Here is a 22029-nt window from a genome sequence, read left to right as displayed (position 1 = left end):
TGACTAAAAAAATAAGCAAATAAAATCCCCTGCTCTTCATTAAATTCACTTCATTTCTACTTGAATATTAGGCCTCTATAATGATGAACAATAGTTAGTTGGGTTTTGACTTGGCCCAACTTGAGAATTTTTGTCTTTAGTAGGGAAGTTGAACTGATTTTAATATACTGAGATCCCTGGCATATTTGTTTTGCCCTTTTTTAATTTAATTTTTGTATGCTTTTGGAAGAACTTTTCTATACTGTCTTGTTATCTTTTTTTTTTCTTTTTACTTTAATCTTCTTTTTGTCGTTATCTTTTACCAAAGCTTTCTTTACTCTTCCAAATGTCAAAATCATAGGGAAATATGAATATGTAAGAAGTTTAACACAACTTTACTTCATCTGCTCCACCAAAAATGTTAATATTGGGGGTAAATTTCAGACAAAAATTATTTTTAAAACTTTGTCTTCTTTTTTTTCAATAACAGCTTTGCTGGAACATAGTTTACATAATGGGAGCTTCCCTGGTGACTCAGATAGTAAAGAATCTGCCTGCAATGCAGGAGACCCGAGTTTGATCCCTGAGTCAGGGATCCCCTGGAGATCCCCTGGAGAAGGGAATGACTACCCAGTATTCCAAGAATTCCAAGGAGAGAGGAACATGGCGGTCCATGGGGTCACAAAGAGTCAGATATGACATTACATAACTCACTATTTTAATGTGTATGTTTAAGGGGCTTTTAACATTTACAAAGTTGCGTGTTGATCACTGCTGTCTAACTCTACAACATTTTGATCACTTCCCAAAGGAACCTCACATCATTAGATTCACACCCTCTGTCTCTTTTTCTTCCTGGCCCCCAGCAACCACTAATCTACCTTCTCTATAGATTAGCTTATTCTGGACATTTCATATAAATGTGATCATACGAAAAGTAAAGGAAAGTTGCCTGTTCAGGTCATTTGTTCTGTATAGTGAATTTCACCATGTTTGGGAAGTTGTTTTTGTTTTGTTTTTAACTTTTGTTGAAGTATACTTGTTTCACAATGTTGTGTTAGTTTCTGCTGTACAGCAAAGTAAATCAGTTATATGCATACATATATCCCCTCTTTTTTAGATTTCCTTCCCATTTAGGTCACCACAGAGCAGCTTATGAAAAGATGCTCACCATCACTAATTACTAGAGAAATGCAAATCAAAACTACAATGAGGAATTGGCCTTCATTGAAAATCTACAAACCATAAATGCTGGAGAGGGTGGGGAGGAATGGGAACCCTCTTGCATTGTTGGTGGGAATGTAAATTAATGCGGCCACCATGGAAAACAATATGGAGTTTTCTTTAAAAAAAAAATTAAACATAGAACTGCCATGTGACCCAGCATGTTTTTTATTCCTGGTTTTTTGCTTCTTTTTTTTTTTTTTTTTTAGTGTATTCTTTCAAACTAAGGATTGAAATTTTATCATCAATTTGCTGTTTCCCATTTAGATATTTTATGTGCCTGCCTGCTAAGTTGCTTCAGTAGTGTCTGACTCTGTGCAACTCCATGGACTGACGGGCCAGGCTCTTCTGTCCATGGGATTCTCCAGGAAAGGATACTGGAGTGGGTTGTCATGACCTCCTCCAGGGGAGCTTCCCCACTCAGGGATCAAACCCAAGTCTCTTAGGTCTCCTGCATCTGCTGGCAGGGACTTTACCTGTAGCACCATCTGGGAAGCCCATTTAGATACTTTATGTGCAAATACAATTATTCTTGCAGAAAGTGTGAAAGTTTGTACACTTCTGTGGTAAAATCTGTGTCAATTTTATGTTCTCTCCATTACTGATTTTTTTTAACTGAAGCAATTAGTGTTGACCTAAATATTCTTCACTTGCAAATCCTTACCTTAATCAAAAATGAAAATGAAGGTTCCTCTTCATACTCGATGCTAATAAGCCACACTTTATGCATGCTTTCAACTACTCTCCTCATCTTTATTCCTTATTCTTATTTCAATCTTTTAAATTTAGAACTATCTCTAAAAGTTGCGTCATGTTGGGGTTCCTCTTTACCTTTGCCAATTTTCTTCCATATGCAGAATCAAATACATATATGTCTATCTAAAAGGAAATTATACACAGATAGTGCTCCCATCTCATATTTTCAAAACTGTTAAATTATTTTATTACCATATCTTTGTAATCCAAAATTGAAGTCATTATTAAGTTATAAGTACTGTATTATATTTTCTTTTAGAATTTTAGTTTTGATTTCTCCTTCAACTGTCTTTTGTATGGTGTTTTTAATATTTAATTTCATAAAGTGCTGAAGCAACAAAGGACCCGTTGAGACTTGAAGTTTCAGCAGCAGCAGGGAGACCACATTGCTCCTCAATATTTTCTGACACCGTCTCTCCTCACTCTTCCTCCTGCTCATCCCTCTCATCCCCTGGCTTCTTTTTTAGACTGGAACATCTTAAACAAGCACCCTCCTCGGCCTTCACTTTGATTTCCCCTTGCCAGGCACACACTTGCCAGGTATGCTCATCCACTGCCTCTTTCTTCCTTGATGTCTCTGTTCAAATATCGCCTTTTTTTCAGGTCTTGCTTAAACATGCATTAAAAAGTAGCACTCCCTTTAAACTCTCTCCCTTATACATGTTTTTGTTTTCTTTATAACACTTCTCACCATCTGGCAAGCTATATGATTTTCATTTGCTTACATATGGCCTCCATAACAGGCTTTTGCAAGCTTCTGTTTTTTGACACCCTACACTCCCTCCACAGATATTACCTGGGACATTGTCCCAAACCAGTTTATATTTTTCAAATGCATGAAAGAATTTCTCACTAAAACTGCGAATGTGTGACATCTTTGAAAAAAAGAAAAGCACAAGTTTGCTTCTTAGAGATGACACAGGAGTTTCTCTAAAGTGGACCAAATCCATGAACAAATATTGAAATTAATTTCCTAATGGGAAACTTGAAATGGAAGCACTTGCAATGTGACTAATGTACATGTGTGTGAAAATTAGTCATGCCATTTTCCCCTTTTCTGTTAGTCACCTCCACCACATGGCACAAGGGAATCAAACAAAAGTTTCAGAATTTCTTCTCCTGGGATTTTCAGAGGATCCAGAACTGCAGCCTCTCATATTTTGGCTTTTCCTCTCTATGTACCTGATCACAGTCTTTGGAAACCTGCTCATCATCCTGGCCACCATCTCTGACTCCCACCTCCACACCCCCATGTACTTCTTCCTCTCCAACTTATCCTTTGTAGATATCGGTTTCACCTCCACCACCATCCCAAAGATGCTATGGAACATCCACACCCAGAGCCAAGTTATCACCTATGAAGCCTGCATCTTCCAGATGCATTTTTTCACACTCTTTATAGGATTGGACGTCTTCCTCCTGACTGTGATGGCCTATGACCGCTTCGTGGCCATCTGCCACCCCCTGCTCTACACAGTCATCATGAACCCCCGGCTCTGTGCACTGCTGGTGCTGATGTCCTGGATCATCAGTCTCCTGCATTCCTTGTTAGAAAGTTTAATGGTGCTGCAGCTGTCTTTCTGTACAATCTTAGAAATCCCTCACTTTTTCTGTGAACTCAATCAAATGATCCAACTTGCCAATTCTGACACTTTTCTCAATAACATGGTGATGTATTTTGTAGCTGTGTTCCTGGCTGGTGGTTCCCTCTTTGGTATCATTTATTCATATTCTAAGATAGTGTTCTGCATACATGAAATCTCATCAGCTCAGGGGAAGTATAAAGCATTTTCCACCTGTGCATCTCACCTCTCAGTTGTCTCCTTATTTTATTGTACAGGTTTAGGAGTATACCTTAGCTCTGCTGCTACCCACAGCTCACACTCAAGTGTAACAGCCTCAGTGATGTACACTGTGATCACACCTATGCCGAATCCCTTCATCTACAGTCTGAGAAATAAAGACTTAAAGAGGGGTCTGAAAATGCTCTTTGGAAAGGAAAATATAAAAGTGTCTATTGTCCTAGGGCTTGAGAAGTGCCTGTGATAGCAGAGCTCAAAACCTGAGCCAAATATTGCCAGTCTTTGATCAGATTATGAAAGTAGAACATGCCTCTTCTGTTTTTATTAGAGTTTATATTTCAACTTCTCTATACAATTTATTTAACTCACTTTTTTAATTTTTATTTTTACTTTATTTTACTTTACAATATTGTATTGGTTTTGCCATACATTGACATGAATCCACCACAGGTGTACATGCGTTTCCAAACATGAACCCCCTCCCACCTCCCTCCCGATAACATCTCTCTGGGTCATCCCCGTGCACCAGCCCCAAGCATGCTGTATCCTGCATCGGACATAGACTGGCGATTTGATTCTTACATGATAGTATACATGTTTCAATGCCATTCTCCCAAATCATCCCACCCTCTCCCCTCCCTCTGAGTCCAAAAGTCCACTCTACACATCTGTGTCTTTTTTGCTGTCTTACATACAGGGTCATCATTGCCATCTTTCTAAATTCCATATATATGTGTTAGTATACTGTATTGGTGTTTTTCTTTCTGGCTTACTTCACTCTGTATAATCGGCTCACTTTTAATATTTATGGTATCTCTGATATCCAAGAGTTTTCCCTTTTTTATTTTTGTACTCAATTGTATTCCCAACCTTGGAGGTGAAATATTTGAAAATTCCCATTTATTGCAAGGGATTTATTAAGAATAATTTCTTCTCAAATGAAATATATCATACCGAGTATTTTTGCTTGTGGTTTGTCTAAAAGAGTAGACATGAGCTGTAAAAATCCTATGAACCAGAAAACTTCTCTATAAACAGCTATTTATAAATTTATAACAGAGGAAAATCTGAGACCACTCTTTTTCACTTTTGTTAACACATTCTTTGCACATCACTGCCTTAACTGGTCTTCTTGATTATCCAAACCTTAACACATGGATTTGTATCACTGATGAAGGTTACTTTTCTATTCATTAGGATCTTATTCTACTACATAGCTTGTGCCCGCTTGAGGCAGGAGGTAAATGTCACTCAGGGTAAAGCAATTGGAGATTAATGCCCTGTACACCGAAACTCTAAGACGAGAATAACAGAAAACAAGAGAGGAGGCTGGACCTTGTTCAGACCACATATTTCTGATTCCTGAAGTGAAGAGATGTCCCCAATCACACACGTGTAGAAAGGCTCCTTGGAGGTCAAAGGGGAGTGATGTCAAGGGATGCTCTACCCACAGGCCTCTTTGGTAGAATCCATCTTGGCTAAGAAATGCATGTGCACACATGGGAGGATTCTGGGATATACCATATATGGACTATGAACCAGGTAAATCAAAATGATTGGCCAAAGAAAACCAGGAAGAAATGCTTCATAAAAGACATTCAAATTACCACAAGGGTGCAACTCAGAGACTCTCTGAGTCTAGACATGTGTCTATCCACAGGTACTGTACTCTCTTTTTCTCTCTCTTAATAAATAAATATATTCTTTAAAAAATACTTTTCCTCTTTAAAAAGTGCTTTTTTCCCCTCTTACTTTTCTTTTTAAAAATTTTTTTACTGCAAAACTGAAGGGCCAGGGCCCTTGTCTCTGACTACTGGTCTAGTGGCTAGGATTCATTGCTCTCACCACTGCAACCTGGGCTTGATCCCTGCCTAAGAGCCCAAGACCCACTTCAAGCCATCGCAGGCTGAGTAGAATCACACTGCGTCTATCATACTCATTGACAAAAGTGATACTAAAATACGTGTCTCCAAGTAGAATCTATACAGAAAGACAGGTATGAAAAATAGATTGACATAATATGACCTTAGAATAGATTTGACTTTAAGTAAAATGAAGCAAAATACTAAGTCATTCATTTTGTTGTTGTTGTTGTTCAGTCGCTCAGTCATGTCCAACTCTTTGCAACTCCATGGACTGCAGCACACCAGGTTTCCCTGTCCTTCACCATCTGCTGTAGCTTGCCCAAACTCATGTCCATTGAGTTGATGATGTCATCCCACAGTCTTATCCTCTGTCATCCCCTTCTCCTCCTGCCTTCAATCTTCCCCAGCATCAAGGTCTCTTCCAATGAGTCAGTTCTTTGCATCAGGTGGCCAAAGTATTGGAGCTTCAGCCTCAGCATCAGTCCCTCCAATGAATATTCAGGACTGATTTCCTTTATGATTGACTGGTTTGATCTCTTTGCAGTTCAAGGGACTGTAAAGAGTCTTCTCCAGCATCACAGTTCAAAAGCATCAGTTCTTTGGTGCTCAGCCCTTCCTTATGGTCCATTTACTACATTTATTACTATGCAAATATTTTTTCCGACAGTTCATTGATTAATTGAAATATGCACTATCAGTATCATTTGTAAGGTCTACTCATTGAGCTGAAGGACTGGAATCATATTTTGGTTTTCTATTAAATCATTTTATTATTTCTCTTTAAAAACTTAAATTGCTTCCACAAAATATGATTCCTTCCATTTCTCTAAATGAAATGTTGCCCACTCTTTAAAATTGTCACAACCATTAACAGGATCATGAATGATCAATATCAATGTCATTCACTGCGTATCATCTTCATAATCAAAGGATGACTCATTAGAAAGCTTGGATTCCTGTTCAGGTATGTGATTCATGAGCAAAGATGTTGTGCAAACATCCATGCCCTTCCATCTCCTCCATATGACCTCAAAGGGACACCAATGGAGTCACTTTTTTGTATATTTGTATGAAGTAAACTTGAACAACAGAGAATCATGAATGTTATCTTCGAATTCCAGGAGAAATAATGTCTGGAACAAACAGAATCAGATTACTACCAACGCCCTCAGTTCTGTCTGATTTGATTATTGTTTCATGTATGCTCATCTCAGTCACTAAGTCATGTCTGACTCTTTGTTTTTTGGGGTTTTTTTTTATTATTTTTTTTTATGTCTGACTCTTTGTGACCTCATGGACTGTAGCCTGCCAGGCTCCTCTGTCCATGGGATTTCCCAGGCCAGAATACTGGGGTGGATAGCCATTTCCTTCTCCAGGGGATTTTCCCGACCCAGAAATTGAACCCAGGTCTCCTGCGTTGGCAAGCAGAATCTTTACCACTGTGCCATCAGAGAAGCCCATTTATAGGATTTCCCAAGCAATTATTGTTTCAGTTGTTGTGAAACCGAATGGAACCTTGTGGGGTTTCCCAGGGGCAGACACACACACCTTGTGTCCATACCTCTTGTTCATAGAAAACCTTTCGTTTCTTAGATTTTCCCCAAGTTCCAAGCAGCAAATTTAATCAGAGAAGTGAGAACATTTAGAAACAGGGAACAGTCAAATGGAAAAAATCATAGTTTAACCATAAGACAAAGTCACGGACATTTAGTTCCTCCTCAAGGTCTATAGCTCATATACTAAATGATATCCTTGCATTGTTTTGCAGATACTAAAATTCCCACTTGGTGGGAAAATATTAACTACATGCTGACCACATAGACTTCAGCACACAGACTTCAGATCTGTTGGAACCAAAAGATTGATGACTGAGATTCCCAAAAAGATCACCCTGTTACCTCACCAACAACCAATCATGATAATTTTGCACAAGCTGATCACACATCCTGTGAGTTTCTCCTCACACTGTCTTTAAAAATGCTTCAGACAGAGTGAATTAAGTCAGAAAGAGAAAAACAAGTATTACATTAATGCATGTTTGTGGAATCTAGGAAAATGGTACAGATGAACCTATTTGCTGGGCAGGAATAGAGATGTAGACATAGAGAACAGACATGTGAATGCAGGGCAGGGGAGGGAGCATGGGGTGAATTGGGATTGCCTGTACACACTACCATGTGTGACATAGATAGCTAACAGGAACCTGCTGTATAACATGGGGCTCAGCTTGGTGCTCCATGATGACCTAGGGGGTGGAATGGGAGGGAGGTCCAAGAGGGAGGGAATATATGTCTACATACAGCTGATTTACTCTGTTGTACAGCAGAAACTAGCACAACATTGGGAAGCAACCATATTCTAATTAAAAATAATAACAATAACAATAAAGTTTTTACCTAAATACTTGAAAATGGATAAATAAATAATTAATAAAAAATAAAAACACCTCCCTAAAACATTTATAGATGATGAAATGATATGTAACCAGGTTGAGCTCGTGTATTATGTTAATCTACTGTATTGAAATTTGTATCCATTCATTTTTTTAATATATATATATATGTCATTTGAAAATATACATGCATCCCAGTGCTCATTGCAGCACTATTTACAATAACCAGGACATGGCAGCAACCTAAATGTCCATCAAAGGAAGAAAGGATAAAGACAACACAGAAATACAAAGGATCATAAGAGACTACTATCAGCAGTTGTATGCCAATAAAATGGACAACGTGGAAGAAATGGACAAATTCTTAGAAAAGTACAATTTTCCAAAACTGAACCAGGAAGAAATAGAAAATCTTAACAGACCCATCACAAGCACGGAAATTGATACTGTAATCAGAAATCTTCCAGCAAACAAAAGCCCAGGTCCAGATGGCTCACAGCTGAATTCTACCAAAAATTTCGAGAAGAGCTAACACCTATCCTACTCAAACTCTTCCAGAAAATTGCAGAGGAAGGTAAACTTCCAAACTCATTCTATGAGGCCACCATCACCCTAATACCAAAACCTGACAAAGATGTCACAAAAAAAGAAAACTACAGGCCAATATCTCTGATGAACATAGATGCAAAAATCCTCAACAAAATTCTAGCAATCAGAATCCAACTACACATTAAAAAGATCATACACCATGACCAAGTGGGCTTTATCCCAGGGATGCAAGGATTCTTCAATATCCGCAAATCAATCAATGTAATTCACCACATTAACAAATTGAAAAATAAAAACCATATGATTATCTCAATAGATGCAGAGAAGGCCTTTGACAAAATTCAACATCCATTTATGATAAAAACTCTCCAGAAAGCAGGAATAGAAGGAACATATCTCAACATAATAAAAGCTATCTATGACAAACCCACAGCAAACATTATCCTCAATGGTGAAAAATTGAAAGCATTTCCCTAAAGTCAGGAACAAGACAAGGGTGCCCACTTTCACCGCTACTATTCAACATAGTTCTGGAAGTTTTGGCCACAGCAATCAGAGCAGAAAAAGAAATAAAAGGAATCCAAATTGGAAAAGAAGAAGTAAAACTCTCACTGTTTGCAGATGACATGATCCTCTACATGGAAAACCCTAAAGACTCCACCAGAAAATTACTAGAGCTCATCAATGAATATAGTAAAGTTGCAGGATATAAAATCAACACACAGAAATCCCTTGCATTCCTATACACGAATAATGAGAAAGTAGAAAAAGAAATTAAGGAAACAATTCCATTCACCATTGCAACGAAAAGAATAAAATACTTAGGAATATATCTACCTAAAGAAACTAAAGACCTATATATAGAAAACTATAAAACACTGATGAAAGAAATCAAAGAGGACACTAATAGATGGAGAAATATACCATGTTCATGCATTGGAAGAATCAATATAGTGAAAATGAGTATACTACCCAAAGCAATTTACAAATTCAATGCAATCCCTATCAAGCTACCAGCCACATTTTCACAGAACTAGAACAAATAATTTCAAGCTTTGTATGGAAATACAAAAACCTCGAATAGCCAAAGCAATCTTGAGAAAGAAGAATGGAACTGGAGGAATCAACTTGCCTGACTTCAGGCTCTACTACAAAGCCACAGTCATCAAGACAGTATGGTACTGGCACAAAGACAGACATATAGATCAATGGAACAAAATAGAAAGCCCAGAGATAAATCCACACACATATGGACACCTTATCTTTGACAAAGGAGGCAAGAATATACAATGGAGTAAAGACAATCTCTTGAACAAGTGGTGCTGGGAAAACTGGTCAACCACTTGTAAAAGAATGAAACTAGATCACTTTCTAACACCGCACACAATAATAAACTCAAAATGGATTAAAGATCTAAATGTAAGATCAGAAACTATAAAACTCCTAGAGGAGAATATAGGCAAAACACTCTCAGACATAAATCACAGTAGGATCCTCTATGATCCACCTCCCAGAATGCTGGAAATAAAAGCAAAAATAAACCAATGGGATCTAATTAAAATTAAAAGCTTCTGCACAACAAAGGAAAATATAAGCAAGGTGAAAAGACAGCCATCTGAATGGGAGAAAATAATAGCAAATGAAGCAACTGACAAACAACTAATCTCAAAAATATACAAGCAACTTCTGCAGCTCAACTCCAGAAAAATAAACGACCCAATCAAAAAATGGGCCAAAGAACTAAATAGACATTTCTCCAAAGAAGACATACGGATGGCTAACAAACACATGAAAAGATGCTCAACATCACTCATTATTAGAGAAATGCAAATCAAAACCACAATGAGGTACCACTTCACACCAGTCAGAATGGCTGCGATCCAAAAATCTGCAAGCAATAAATGCTGGAGAGGGTGTGGAGAAAAGGGAACCCTCCTACACTGTTGGTGGGAATGCAAACTAGTACAGCCACTATGGAGAACAGTGTGGAGATTCCTTAAAAATTGCAAATAGAACTACCTTATGACCCAGCAATCCCACTTCTGGGCATACACACCGAGGAAACCAGAATTGAAAGAGACACATGTACCCCAATGTTCATCGCAGCACTGTTTATAATAGCCAGGACATGGAAACAACCTAGATGTCCATCAGCAGATGAATGGATAAGAAAGCTGTGGTACATATACACAATGGAGTATTACTCAGCCGTTAAAAAGAATTCATTTGAATCAGTTCTGATGAGATGGATGAAACTGGAGCCGATTATACAGAGTGAAGTAAGCCAGAAAGAAAAACACCAATACAGTATACTAACACATATATATGGAATTTAGGAAGATGGCAATGACGACCCTGTATGCAAGACAGGGAAAGAGACACAGATGTGTATAATGGACTTTTGGACTCAGAGGGAGAGGGAGAGGGTGGGATGATTTGGGAGAATGACATTCTAACATGTATACTATCATGTGGATTGAATCGCCAGTCTATGTCTGACGCAGGATGCAGCATGCTTGGGGCTGGTGCATGGGGATGACCCAGAAAGATGTTATGGGGAGGGAGGTGGGAGGGGGGTTCATGTTTGGGAATGCATGTAAGAATTAAAGATTTTAAAATTTAAAAAATAAAAAACTAAAAATAAAAAAAAATTTAAAAAAAAAATAAAATGAAAAAATAAATAAATAAATAAATAAAATAAAATAAAAAAAAATAAAGAAGATGTGGTACATGTATACATGGAATATTACTCAGCCATAAAATGCCATTTGCAGTGACGTGGATGAACTAGAGATTGTCAATATCATGTATATGTGGAATGCTAACAAAAAAAAAAAAAAGTTGCAAATGAATCTATTTGCAAAACACAAATAGAGTCACAGAACAAACCTATGGTTACCAAGGGGGAAATGAATGAGAGGGATAAATTGGGAGACTGGGATTGACATACATACTATCCATAAAATAGATAATTAATAAGGATCTACTGTATAGTACAGAGAACCCTACTCAGTGCTTTGTGGTGACCTAAATGAGAAGGAAATCCCAAAAAGAGGGGATACATGTTTGCTGTAGAGTAGACACTAACATAACATTATAAAGCAGCTATACTCCAATAAAATGTTTTTAATAAATAAAAGAAAAACAAAGTTTTTAAATCCAAGGGATAAAACTTGAACTGCCTTAACTTAATTCCTACTTTAATATCCACATATGAAACTTTCTTTTTTCCAGTTAGGAAAGATGTCTCTTGTCTCTGTCAAATGTGACTATGCTCCAGACTTGACCCTGGCATGCACATTAGAAATCTTTAATCATGATAAATTTATTAAAGTATAACTACATGCCATATTCTGTACTCACTTAATGTGTACAAATTGAAGAAATTTAAATGTCATTTGCTAATTAAGACTATATACTACCTGCTTCTTGATGAAAGTGAAAGAGGAGAGCGAAAAAGTCGGCTTAAAGCTCAACATTCAGAAAACGAAGATCATGGCATCTGGTCCCATCACTTCATGGGAAATAGATGGGGAAACAGTGGAAACAGTGGCAGACTTTATTTTGGGGGGCTCCAAAATCACTGCAGATGGTGACTGCAGCCATGAAATTAAAAGACGCTTACTCCTTGGAAGAAAAGTTATGACCAACCTAAATAGTATATTCAAAAGCAGAGACATTACTTTGCCAACTAAGGTCCATCTAGTCAAGGCTATGGTTTTTCCAGTAGTCATGTATGGATGTGAGAGTTGGACTGCGAAGAGGGCTGAGCACCGAAGAATTGATGCTTTTAAACTGTTGTGTTAGAGAAGACTCTTGAGAGTCCCTTGGACTGCAAGGAGATCCAACCAGTCCATTCTGAAGGAGATCAGCCCTGGGATTTCTTTGGAAGGAATGATGCTAAAGCTGAAACTCCAGTACTTAGGCCACCTCATGCGAAGAGTTGACTCTTTGGAAAAGAGAGATGTTGGGAGGGATTAGGGGCAGGAGGAGAAGGGGACAACCGAGGATGAGATGGCTGGATGACATCTCGGACTTGATGGACATGAGTCTGAGCAAACTCCGGGAGTTGGTGATGGACAGGGAGGCCTGGCGTGCTGCGATTCATGGGGTAGCAAAGAGTCGGACACAACTGAGTGACTGAACTGAACTGAACTACCTGCTTCTATATACACAGTTAAAAAAGGTATATAATAAGTTTTATATAATTAAGTTTTCACCGCTGTGTTATGTACTTATTAAAAATTTAATCCCCCTGGCCTTTTTCTCCTTAATTATGGAGATAATACGGAATAACAAACATAACTTCTGAGAGATGTTGAGAGAAAAAATGAAATCTGTAAAAGTATTTGTGCAGTCCAAAGAACACAGTCAAGGGCAAGGAATATGTATGTCTGGGCATTGCTTGCTTACATATTTCTCTCAAATAAACACACTCATACACATATATGTAAATACAAACAGCTTCATTTATAATTCTACCTATTATATTAAAGAAACCACTACAGAAATTTGGAGGGTAAGTAAATGAAAATATTGAATGTTTGAATTACAATGAAATTCAAGGATTGTAGAACTTAATACAAAAAGACATAAAAATCATGAATGTGTCATATTACTTTGAATAGAAATTAATACTTCCATCTTAATACCTCAAAGTCAGAACCACACCTATATTCTATATTTATGGAATAGGGAATTCATTGCATTAGATAATGGGGAAAACATCTCCAAACTGACTAATTTTCTTCTTCTACTAAGGTGAGGTTTCAACAATAAACAAAGCTAGTGGAGGTGATAGAATTCCAATAGAGCTATTTCAAATCCTAAAAGATGATGCTATGAAAGTGCTGCACTCAATATGCCAGCAAATTTGGAAAACTCAGCAATGGCCACAGGACTGGAAAAGGTCAGTTTTCATTTCAATCCCAAAGAGAGGCAATGCCAAAGAATGCTCAAACTACCACACAATTGCACTCATCTCACACTAGTAGAGTAATGCTCAAAATTCTCCAAGCCAGGCTTCAACAATACGTGAACTGTGAATTGCCAGATGTTCAAGATGGTTTTAGAAAAGGCAAAGTAATCAGAGATAAAATTGCCAAAATCTGCTGGATCACTGAAAAAGCAAGAGAGTTCCAGAAAACATCTACTTCTGCTTTATTGACTATGCCAAAGCCTTTGACTGTGTGGATCAGCACAGACTGTGGAAAATTCTTAAAAAGATGGAAATACTGGACCACCTGACCTGCCTCTTGAGAAACCTATATGCAGGTCAGGAAGCAACAGTTAGAACTGGACATGGAACAACAGACTGGTTCCAAATAGGAAAAGGAGTACATCAAGGCTGTATATTGTCACCCTGCTTGTTTAACTTATATGCAGAGTACATCATGAGAAATACTGGGCTGGATGAAACACAAGCTGGAATCAAGATTGCTGAGAGAAATATCAATAACCTCAGATATGCAGATGACACCACTCTTACAGCAGAAAGCAAAGAGGAACTAAAGTGCCTCTTGATGAAAGTAAAAGAGAGTGGAAAAGTTGGCTTAAAGCTCAACATTCAGAAAACGAAGATCATGGCATCTGGTCCCATCACTTCATGGTAAATGGATGGAGAAACAGTGGAAATAGTGGCAGACTTTATTTTGGGGAGGCTCCAAAATCACTTCATATGGTGATTGCAGCCATGAAATTAAAAAACGCTTACTCCTTGGAAGAGAAGTTATGACCAACCTAGATAGCATATTCAAAAACAGAGACATTACTTTGCCAACATAAGTCCATCTAGTCAAGGCTATGGTTTTTCCTGTGGTCATGTATGGATGTGAGAGTTGGACTATAAAGAAAGCTGAGCGCCAAAAAATTGATGCTTTTGAACTGTGGTGTTGGAGAAGACTCTTGAGAGTCCCTTGGACTGTAAGGAGATCCAACCAGTCCATCCTAAGGGAGATCAGTTCTGAATATTCATTGGAAGGACTGATGTTGAAGCTGAAACCGCAATACTTTGGCCACCTGATGTGAAGAGCTGACTCATTTGAAAAGACCCTGATGCTGGGACAGATTGAAGGCAGGAGGAGAAGGGGACGACAGAGGATGAGATATTTGGATGGCATCACCGACTCAATGGACATGAGTTTGAGTAAACTCCGGGAGTTGGTGATGGACAGGGAGGCCTGGCATGCTTCAGTCCATGGGGTCTCAAAGAGTCGGACATGACTGAGCAACTGAACTGAACTGAATCCAGGGGAAACTAAATGACTATATTGAGAAAGTTAAAATCAGTTCCTGTGAACCATATTTTATTGGATGAAATGTGGGCATTACATTCCTATGCTGCTTTAACAAATTACTATACTAGTGGTTAGTGGTTTTCCAGGTGGCACAGGGGTAAAGAGTCTTCTTGCCAACATAGGAGACACATATTCGATCTCTAAGTTGGGAAGATCCCCAACTTGTTTACATTTGGAGTAAACATTTCCTACATGGAGTAGGAAATGGCAACCCACTCCAGTATTCTTGCCCGGAAAATCCCATGGACAGAGGAGCCCAGCAGTCCATGGGGTCACAAAGTGTGGGACATGACTGAGCACTGAGCATGCATATTAGTGGCTTAAAAAAACTAATGCAGAGATCAGAAGTCAAAAGTCATCTCTTTGGGCTAAATATAAGACGGCTGTAAAAGTGATCAATCAGGACACTCCAGGGAAGAAACGCATTGCCTTCCTAGATCACTTCCTGGGGGTTACCTGTATGGCTTGTCTCATGGTCATTCCTCATCTTCAAAGGCAGTAGCATCTCTCTGACTCCAATACTTCTCCTCTCTCCACCACATTTAAGGGACCACTGCCATTATTTATACCAACCTGGATAATCCATGGTAATTTTCTTATCTTAAGGACAATGTTTAGCAAATTTATTTTATCTTCTAGCTTTATCCCCCTTTATGTCAGCTAACATATTCAAAAGTTCTTAAGATTAGGATGTAGACATCTTTTTGAGATCTTTATCTTATCTACTCAAAGCCTTTTTCTGATATATATTATTTGATGTCATTCAAGAGCCCTTATAGAATCGAATACAGAATTTATCAGGGCTTCTGCAGTGAGTAAAATATTTTTCTTACAAAAATTGCACAAAAAATGAATTTTGGTATAGATCTAAACTTACCAATAACTAACTCTAACACAGGACCATAGCCTTGTTAAAGTGATCCACAGGACTTCCCTGGCTGTCCAGTGGTTAAGACTTCACCTTCCAATACAAGTGGTGCAGGTTCTTTCCCTAGTCAGGGAGCTAAGATACCACATGCCTCAAGGCCAAAAAACCCAAAACATAAAACAGAAGCAAATTTTTTAAAAAAGAAAGGAACCCACAGATCAGGACCTGCAGTGTCACACCTCTAGGAGTGCTAGAAATGCAGAGTGCTTGGGCCCACTGGAAGACACACTCACTGAGAATTTGTACTTGAATTATAATCCCTAGTGATTTGTATCCACAGTGAAGTAAAAGTAGTGTTGATGTAAAATGTGTTTTCTCGTGTTCTTGCTGTTAACATTTGGGGCAGGATAATTATCTGTACTGAGTGCTGTCCTGTGTGTTATGGCTGTTTAGCAGCATCCTTTCTGACATTGCCAAATATTCCCAGGAGAAAAACCACCTCTGGTTGGGAACCACAACCCAGAGTTTGAGAACAGGAAGCAAACTTATAGGATTCAGTCAAGACTCCATCTCAAAAGTGGCTTGTAATTTTCATCAGAACATTAAACCACTTTAAACCTCACTTCTAAAATGGAAGATGGAATTATCATAGTGCTATCTCACAGAATGTTCTGTAAGCATTAAACCAGATCATCCCTATAATTTGCTAAGGTAGGTTATGGTGCTTGACAAAATCTGAATATGTCTCATAACTTACAAAGATATTTAATTAGGTGCTAATTGATAGATCCAACTTCAGATATAATTTGAAATTCTTAAAGATTTTAGCAAAAGAATCAGGAAACCAAGGACTGCATTGCCCAATGAATTACATTATAGGAACAAAGTTGCCCTCTCACAAAGAGGGAAATAATTTTCTAAGGGTATCACAGACAGTGTTCCCACCACAGGTTAACATTTTGAGACCCAAGGAGCCTATTGCCCCAGCCTCACACGTTGCAGAAAGCTAAACTCATGGCTGGAATAAGGTGCTGGCAGTTTAGATCTCTGGCAGGCAAGAGAGTTAATGGAGAAGAATTAATAAAAACTGAATTCTTGGGGCTTCCCTGGAGGTCTAGTGGTAAAGAATCTACCTGCTAATGCAGAGGACACGGATTCCATTCCTGGTCCAGAAAGATCCCACATGCCCTGGAGCAACTAAGCCCATGTGCCACAACTACTGAGCCTGCACCCAGGCCAGGGAGCCGCAACTACTGAAGGCCCTGCGCCTGGAGCCTGCACTCCCCAACAAGAGAGGCCACTGCAGTGAGAAGCCCATGCACCGCAACTAGAGAAAGCCAGTGTGCAGCAACGAAGACCCAGCACGACCAAAAATCAATCAATCAATCTTTTTCAAACACTGAATTTCCCTGGCTTATAACCTGACATCCTGAGAACAAAGACTCAGCAGGAAAAAAAATCCTATCTTGTCCAGACCAAGTCCCACGGGGAAATCATGTACGCATAGGTAATTGTAATATAAGGGAAATGTACCCCAAGAGAAAATATAGAGAGCTATAACTATTTTGTCTACTGTATCACTGAGCTTTTAACACCTGGGCATGGATGAGATACAGGTTTTATTGTGGAGTCCTAAATCGGGCTAACGGACAATGCTTAATCTCTTTTTGCTCTCTTGTCTCAGGACAGAGCTTCAGTCTCTATCACCAACCATCCACTAAGAGATTTCAGACTTCCACACAGAGAACTTCCTCTCAGAGTTCCCATGCAGGTGAGTCCAAGAGCCCAAAAGACACTGCTGGGAAGAGTCAGAGAGAAAGAAAGAAAGCATGTCTGCATGAGGTCACCTGAGAATCAATTCGGCCTAACCCCAAACCCAGAAATCTATTTGTTTGTTTGTTTGTTTGCTTGCTTGCTTGCTTAAATATCAATGTACTTGAATAATGCTTAAAGTAAAGGAAACACTGAAAGCAGTAAGGCAGTGTTCAGTGATGCCAATTAAATGATAGGAAATCAAGCACAGTTAGAAGAGCAAAGAGAGGTTAAAGTGCTCCCAGTAAAAGTAGGACATATGCTGCATTTGCAAATACTTCCTTCCATTGTGAGGGTTGTCTTTTCATCTCGCTTATGGTTTCCTTTGCTGTGCAAATTTTCAAGTTTAATTAGGTCTCATTTCTTTATTTTTGTTTTATTTTCATTACTCCAGGAGGTGGGTCAAAAAAGATCCTGGGTGACTTCTGTCAAATAGTGTTTTGCCTGTTCTCCACTAAGAGCTTTAGACTGTCCAGCCTCACATTTACATCTTTAATCCATTTTGCGCTTCTTTTTGTGTGTTAGGGAATGTTCTCATTTTATTCTTGTACTTGTTGCTATCCAGTTTTCCCAGCACCACTTATTGAAGGGACTGTCTTTTCCCCATACTCTTGCCTCCTTTGTCAGAGATTAGATGACCATAGGTACTTAGGTTTCTCTCTAAGCTTGCTATCCTGTTCCATTGACCTATATGTCTGTCTTTGTGCCAGTGCCATATTGCTTGATTACTGTAGCAGAGCTTTGCAGTATAGTCTGAAGTGAAGGAGCCTTATTCCTCTAGCTCCATTTCTCTTTCTCAAGATTGCTCTGACTATTCAGTCTTTTGCGTTTCCATACAATTTGTAAAATTTTCTGGTCTAATTCTGTGAAAAATGCCATCGGTAATTTGATAAGGATTACACTGCATCTGTAGATTTAGGTGGTCTAGTTGTTTTCAATATTAAGTAATACTGTTTCAATCCAAGCACAAGGTTATTCTCTCCATCTGTTTCTATCACCTTTGATTTCTTTCATCATTGTCTTAGAGTTTTCTGAGTATAGATATTTTGCCTCCTTGGATATGGTTTCTTCCCTGATATTTTATTCCTTTTGTTGCAGTGGCAAATGAGATTGTTTCCTTAATTTCTCTTTCTGATCTTTTTTTGTTAGTGTATAGGAATGTAAGATGCTTGTGTATTAGTTTTGTATCCTGCAACTTTACCGAAGTCATGCATTAGCCCTAGTAGTTTTCTGGTGGCATCTTTAAGATTTTCTGTGTGCAGTATACACAATCAGTAATGTGTAATCAGTAATGTGCAATCAGCGATAGCTTTACTTCTTCTCAATCTGCATTCCTTTTATTTTCTAACCAACTTTATTGACACAGATTTCATCACATAAACTCAACCCTGCAGAAAAGTCAATGTTTCGATAAGTATGATTGTAGCAGCTGAAATAGAAGCATTTGTTAGTGCAGTGTTTGCTTTTTGAAACCTCTAATTCCTCAGAATGATTCTGGTTTTTAGAATTCCATATTTAATATCAATTTATGGCAAGTAAGATTACATATTAAAAACATCTATAAAGATTCTACAGTTTTGCATTGTGGGTTGCTATACAGACAAGAAAAATAAGTTAATTAATATGAAAGGTATGCAAGATATGGGCTTCCCAGGTGGTTCAGTGAAAAAGAATCTGCCTGCCAAGGTAGGAGACACATGTTCGAGCCCTGGGTCAGGGAAGATCCTCTAGAGAAGGAAATGGAAATCCAACCCAGTATTCTTGCCTGGAGAATCCCCATGGACAGAGGAACCTGGCAGGCTACAATCCATGGGGTTGCAAAAGGATCAGATACTACTTAGTGACTAAACAGCAACATGGCAAGATAGAAGGCAGGAAAAAATACCTAAAAATTTGGGTTTTAGTTAGAAGTGTTCATGCCAGATAATAAGGTGGGGCTTTTTTACCATAAAGATATTAATAACTGATTTAGCTGCCTGATTAGTATTTCCACACATCACTGCATATTTAGTGACAAAACATCAAAGAACCCGGAAATGTGGAATCCCTCATGTGCTCTAACTGTTGGTATTTTATCTGGTATAAATATAGCTCAGCTTGAACGAATATATTTGTTGGGATGTTAATACAACAAACTTAAACAGCAAACTTAAACTCAAAAGTTAAGAACAGGAAGATTAAATTTCTTGGCACACAAAATAATAGTGGATAAAAGTTGATGACTTGTGTCACTATTTTATGTGCTGATCAGATGAGCAACTAGATAAGTGAAAAGTTTTCTAACATGTCTTAAAAATGTTATAGTATGGAGATGTACTTTTTTTAGCTGTTATGTGTAAGGTTTTGTTTTGTCTTTCATCTTTTCTTACTTTTATACAAAGGCAGCATTTTCTAAGTTATTTTGTTCTGTGTTGCAACCTTTTTTTTTTCTTTTGGTTCTTTTAAACTGTGATATGGCTTCCCTGTCAGTTGGTAAAATAGATAAGTTGGTAAAAATCCACCTGCAATGCAGGAAAACCCAGTTCGGTTGCTGGGTCAGGAAGATCCGCTGAAGAAGGGATAGGCTACCCGGTATTCTTGGGCTTCCCTTGTACCTCAGCTGGTAAAGAATCTTTCCAAAATGCAGGAGACCTGGGTTTGATCCATGGGTTGGGAAGATGCCCTGGAGAAAGGAAAGGCTGCCCACTCCAGTATTCTGGCCAGGAGAATTCCATGGACTGTATAGTCCATGGGGTCCCAAAGAGCTGGACATGACTGAGCAACTTTCACTTTCAAGCTGTGATAAGATGGTAACTGATGTCTTTCATTTTGTTTAATTGATACAAAACAAGCTAGCTTCTGATCAAAGGTATTTCATAAAATCTTCCTTAATCTATTGAAAGGTGCTTTGATGAGTTTTTCTTTGGTTTGTAGAATTAGGACTGAACTGTTGCCTTGCTGGCTACAGATGCCATCACTTTTTCTGTGATAAAACTACTGAAGTTTGCTTTCCTAGGTAAAGAAATATTGCCTAAAGATGTCTGCTGTTTGTTTCAGAGCTTCTCCTGGGGAGATATTGTCTACATCTATGAATATGAACATGCTATTTTGTGTGTTACCATCGTTTTTTGTTTTTTTTTTTTTGCTTGTTTTTCTGTTTTGTAGTATCTTGTTCTTCATACCATTTCTGTCCTTTATTGAGCCCATCTTTGCATGAAATATTCCCTTGGTATCTCTAATTTTCTTGAAGAGATCTCTAGTCTTTCCCATTCTGTTGTTTTCCTCTATTTCTTTGCATTGATCGCTGAGGAAGGCTTTCTTATCTATTCTTGCTATTCTTTGGAACGCTGCATTCAGATGCTTATATCTTTCCTTTTCTCCTTTGCTTTTTGCTTCTCTTCTTTTCACAGCTATTTGTAAGGCCTCCTCAGACATCCGTTTTTCTTTTTTGCATTTCCTTTCCATGGGGATAGTCTTGATCCCTGTCTCCTGTACAATGTCACGAACCTCATTCCATAGTTCATCAGGCACTCTATCTATCAGATCTAGTCCCTTAAATCTATTTCTCACTTCCACTGTATAATCATAAGGGATTTGATTTAGGTCATATCTGAATGGTCTAGTAGTTTTCCCTACTTTCTTCAAGTCTGAATTTGACAATAAGGAGAAATAAGTCAGAAAGAGAAAAACAAACATAATATTGTTGTTATGTGGAATCTAGAAAAATGATATACATGAATTTGTTTGGAAAGTAGAAACAGACACTCAGACATAGAGAACCGACATATAGGGATACTGGGGAGAGAGCGCAGAGGAAGGAGGATAAATTGGGAGATTGAGACAGACATATCCACACTATGTATAAAATAGATAACGAATGAGAACCTACTGTATAGCACAGGGAACTCTACTCGATGCTCTGTGGGACCTAAATGAGACAGAAATCTAAAAAATAGGGGATATATGTATATACATAGCTAATTCATTTTGTTGTACAGCAGTACTTAACACCACATTGTAAAGTGACTCCAATAAAAATTAATTTTAAAAAAGAATAATAATCAAAATATTTACATATACATCTTATGATCTGGGATCAATTTTTTTCTTGCTTTTCATAATTCAAGAACTAACTAGATTTTAATAGTGATGGGGTTATCTGGTTTTTTAATTATCCTTTTCTTTTAGAGACACACACTGAAGTTGCTTAAATATTAATAGGTAAAATGATATTATATGTGGGAATTGCTTAAAAATAATCATCTCGTGTGACCAGGAGTAGTGTGGCCAAGTTACAGGTCAGTAACTTGTGAAACCCATCGATGAGTTGATGAGTGTTCATTATACTCTTCACTACTCTTCACTTCTGTTTATGTGTGAATTTTCCATAATAAAAAAAGGTTTTAATGGTCCCAGTGGGAGAAGACACATTCTTCCAACATCTACCCCTGAGAACATAACTGCAATTTTTTCCATTTTGAGTATAGTCCCCATATTCCTGCAGTTA

General features: G+C 38.1%; 1 protein-coding gene and 1 long non-coding RNA gene across 2 annotated transcripts in view; one reads left to right on the top strand and one right to left on the bottom strand.

The window, feature by feature from the left end:
• The window catches only part of LOC132659866 (uncharacterized), a 995695-nt gene extending 984460 nt beyond the window's left edge, over window positions 1-11235 (bottom strand). Inside the window, exon 1 of the long non-coding RNA XR_009600808.1 lies at window positions 10075-11235. This is a non-coding gene — a long non-coding RNA (uncharacterized LOC132659866). The remainder of the gene's footprint in view (window positions 1-10074) is intronic.
• Window positions 3028-4167, top strand: LOC101103976 (olfactory receptor 7A17-like). Its single transcript, XM_004009210.3, has one exon. It carries the CDS (start codon window positions 3037-3039, stop codon window positions 4003-4005), a length of 969 nt encoding a protein of 322 aa, XP_004009259.1. The 5' UTR covers window positions 3028-3036; the 3' UTR covers window positions 4006-4167.
• Window positions 11236-22029: the final 10794 nt, after the last annotated feature.

The sequence above is a fragment of the Ovis aries genome, chromosome 5, assembly GCF_016772045.2.
Source record: "Ovis aries strain OAR_USU_Benz2616 breed Rambouillet chromosome 5, ARS-UI_Ramb_v3.0, whole genome shotgun sequence".
NCBI lineage: Eukaryota > Metazoa > Chordata > Mammalia > Artiodactyla > Bovidae > Ovis > Ovis aries.
Note: the sequence above shows the minus strand (reverse complement) of the source record. Positions and strands in the feature narration are given on the sequence as shown.

What these genes read in the sequence shown, in the direction of transcription:
- LOC101103976 (XM_004009210.3), top strand. Translation starts at nt 3,037, where the DNA reads ATGGCACAAGGGAATCAAACAAAAGTTTCAGAATTTCTTCTCCTGGGA.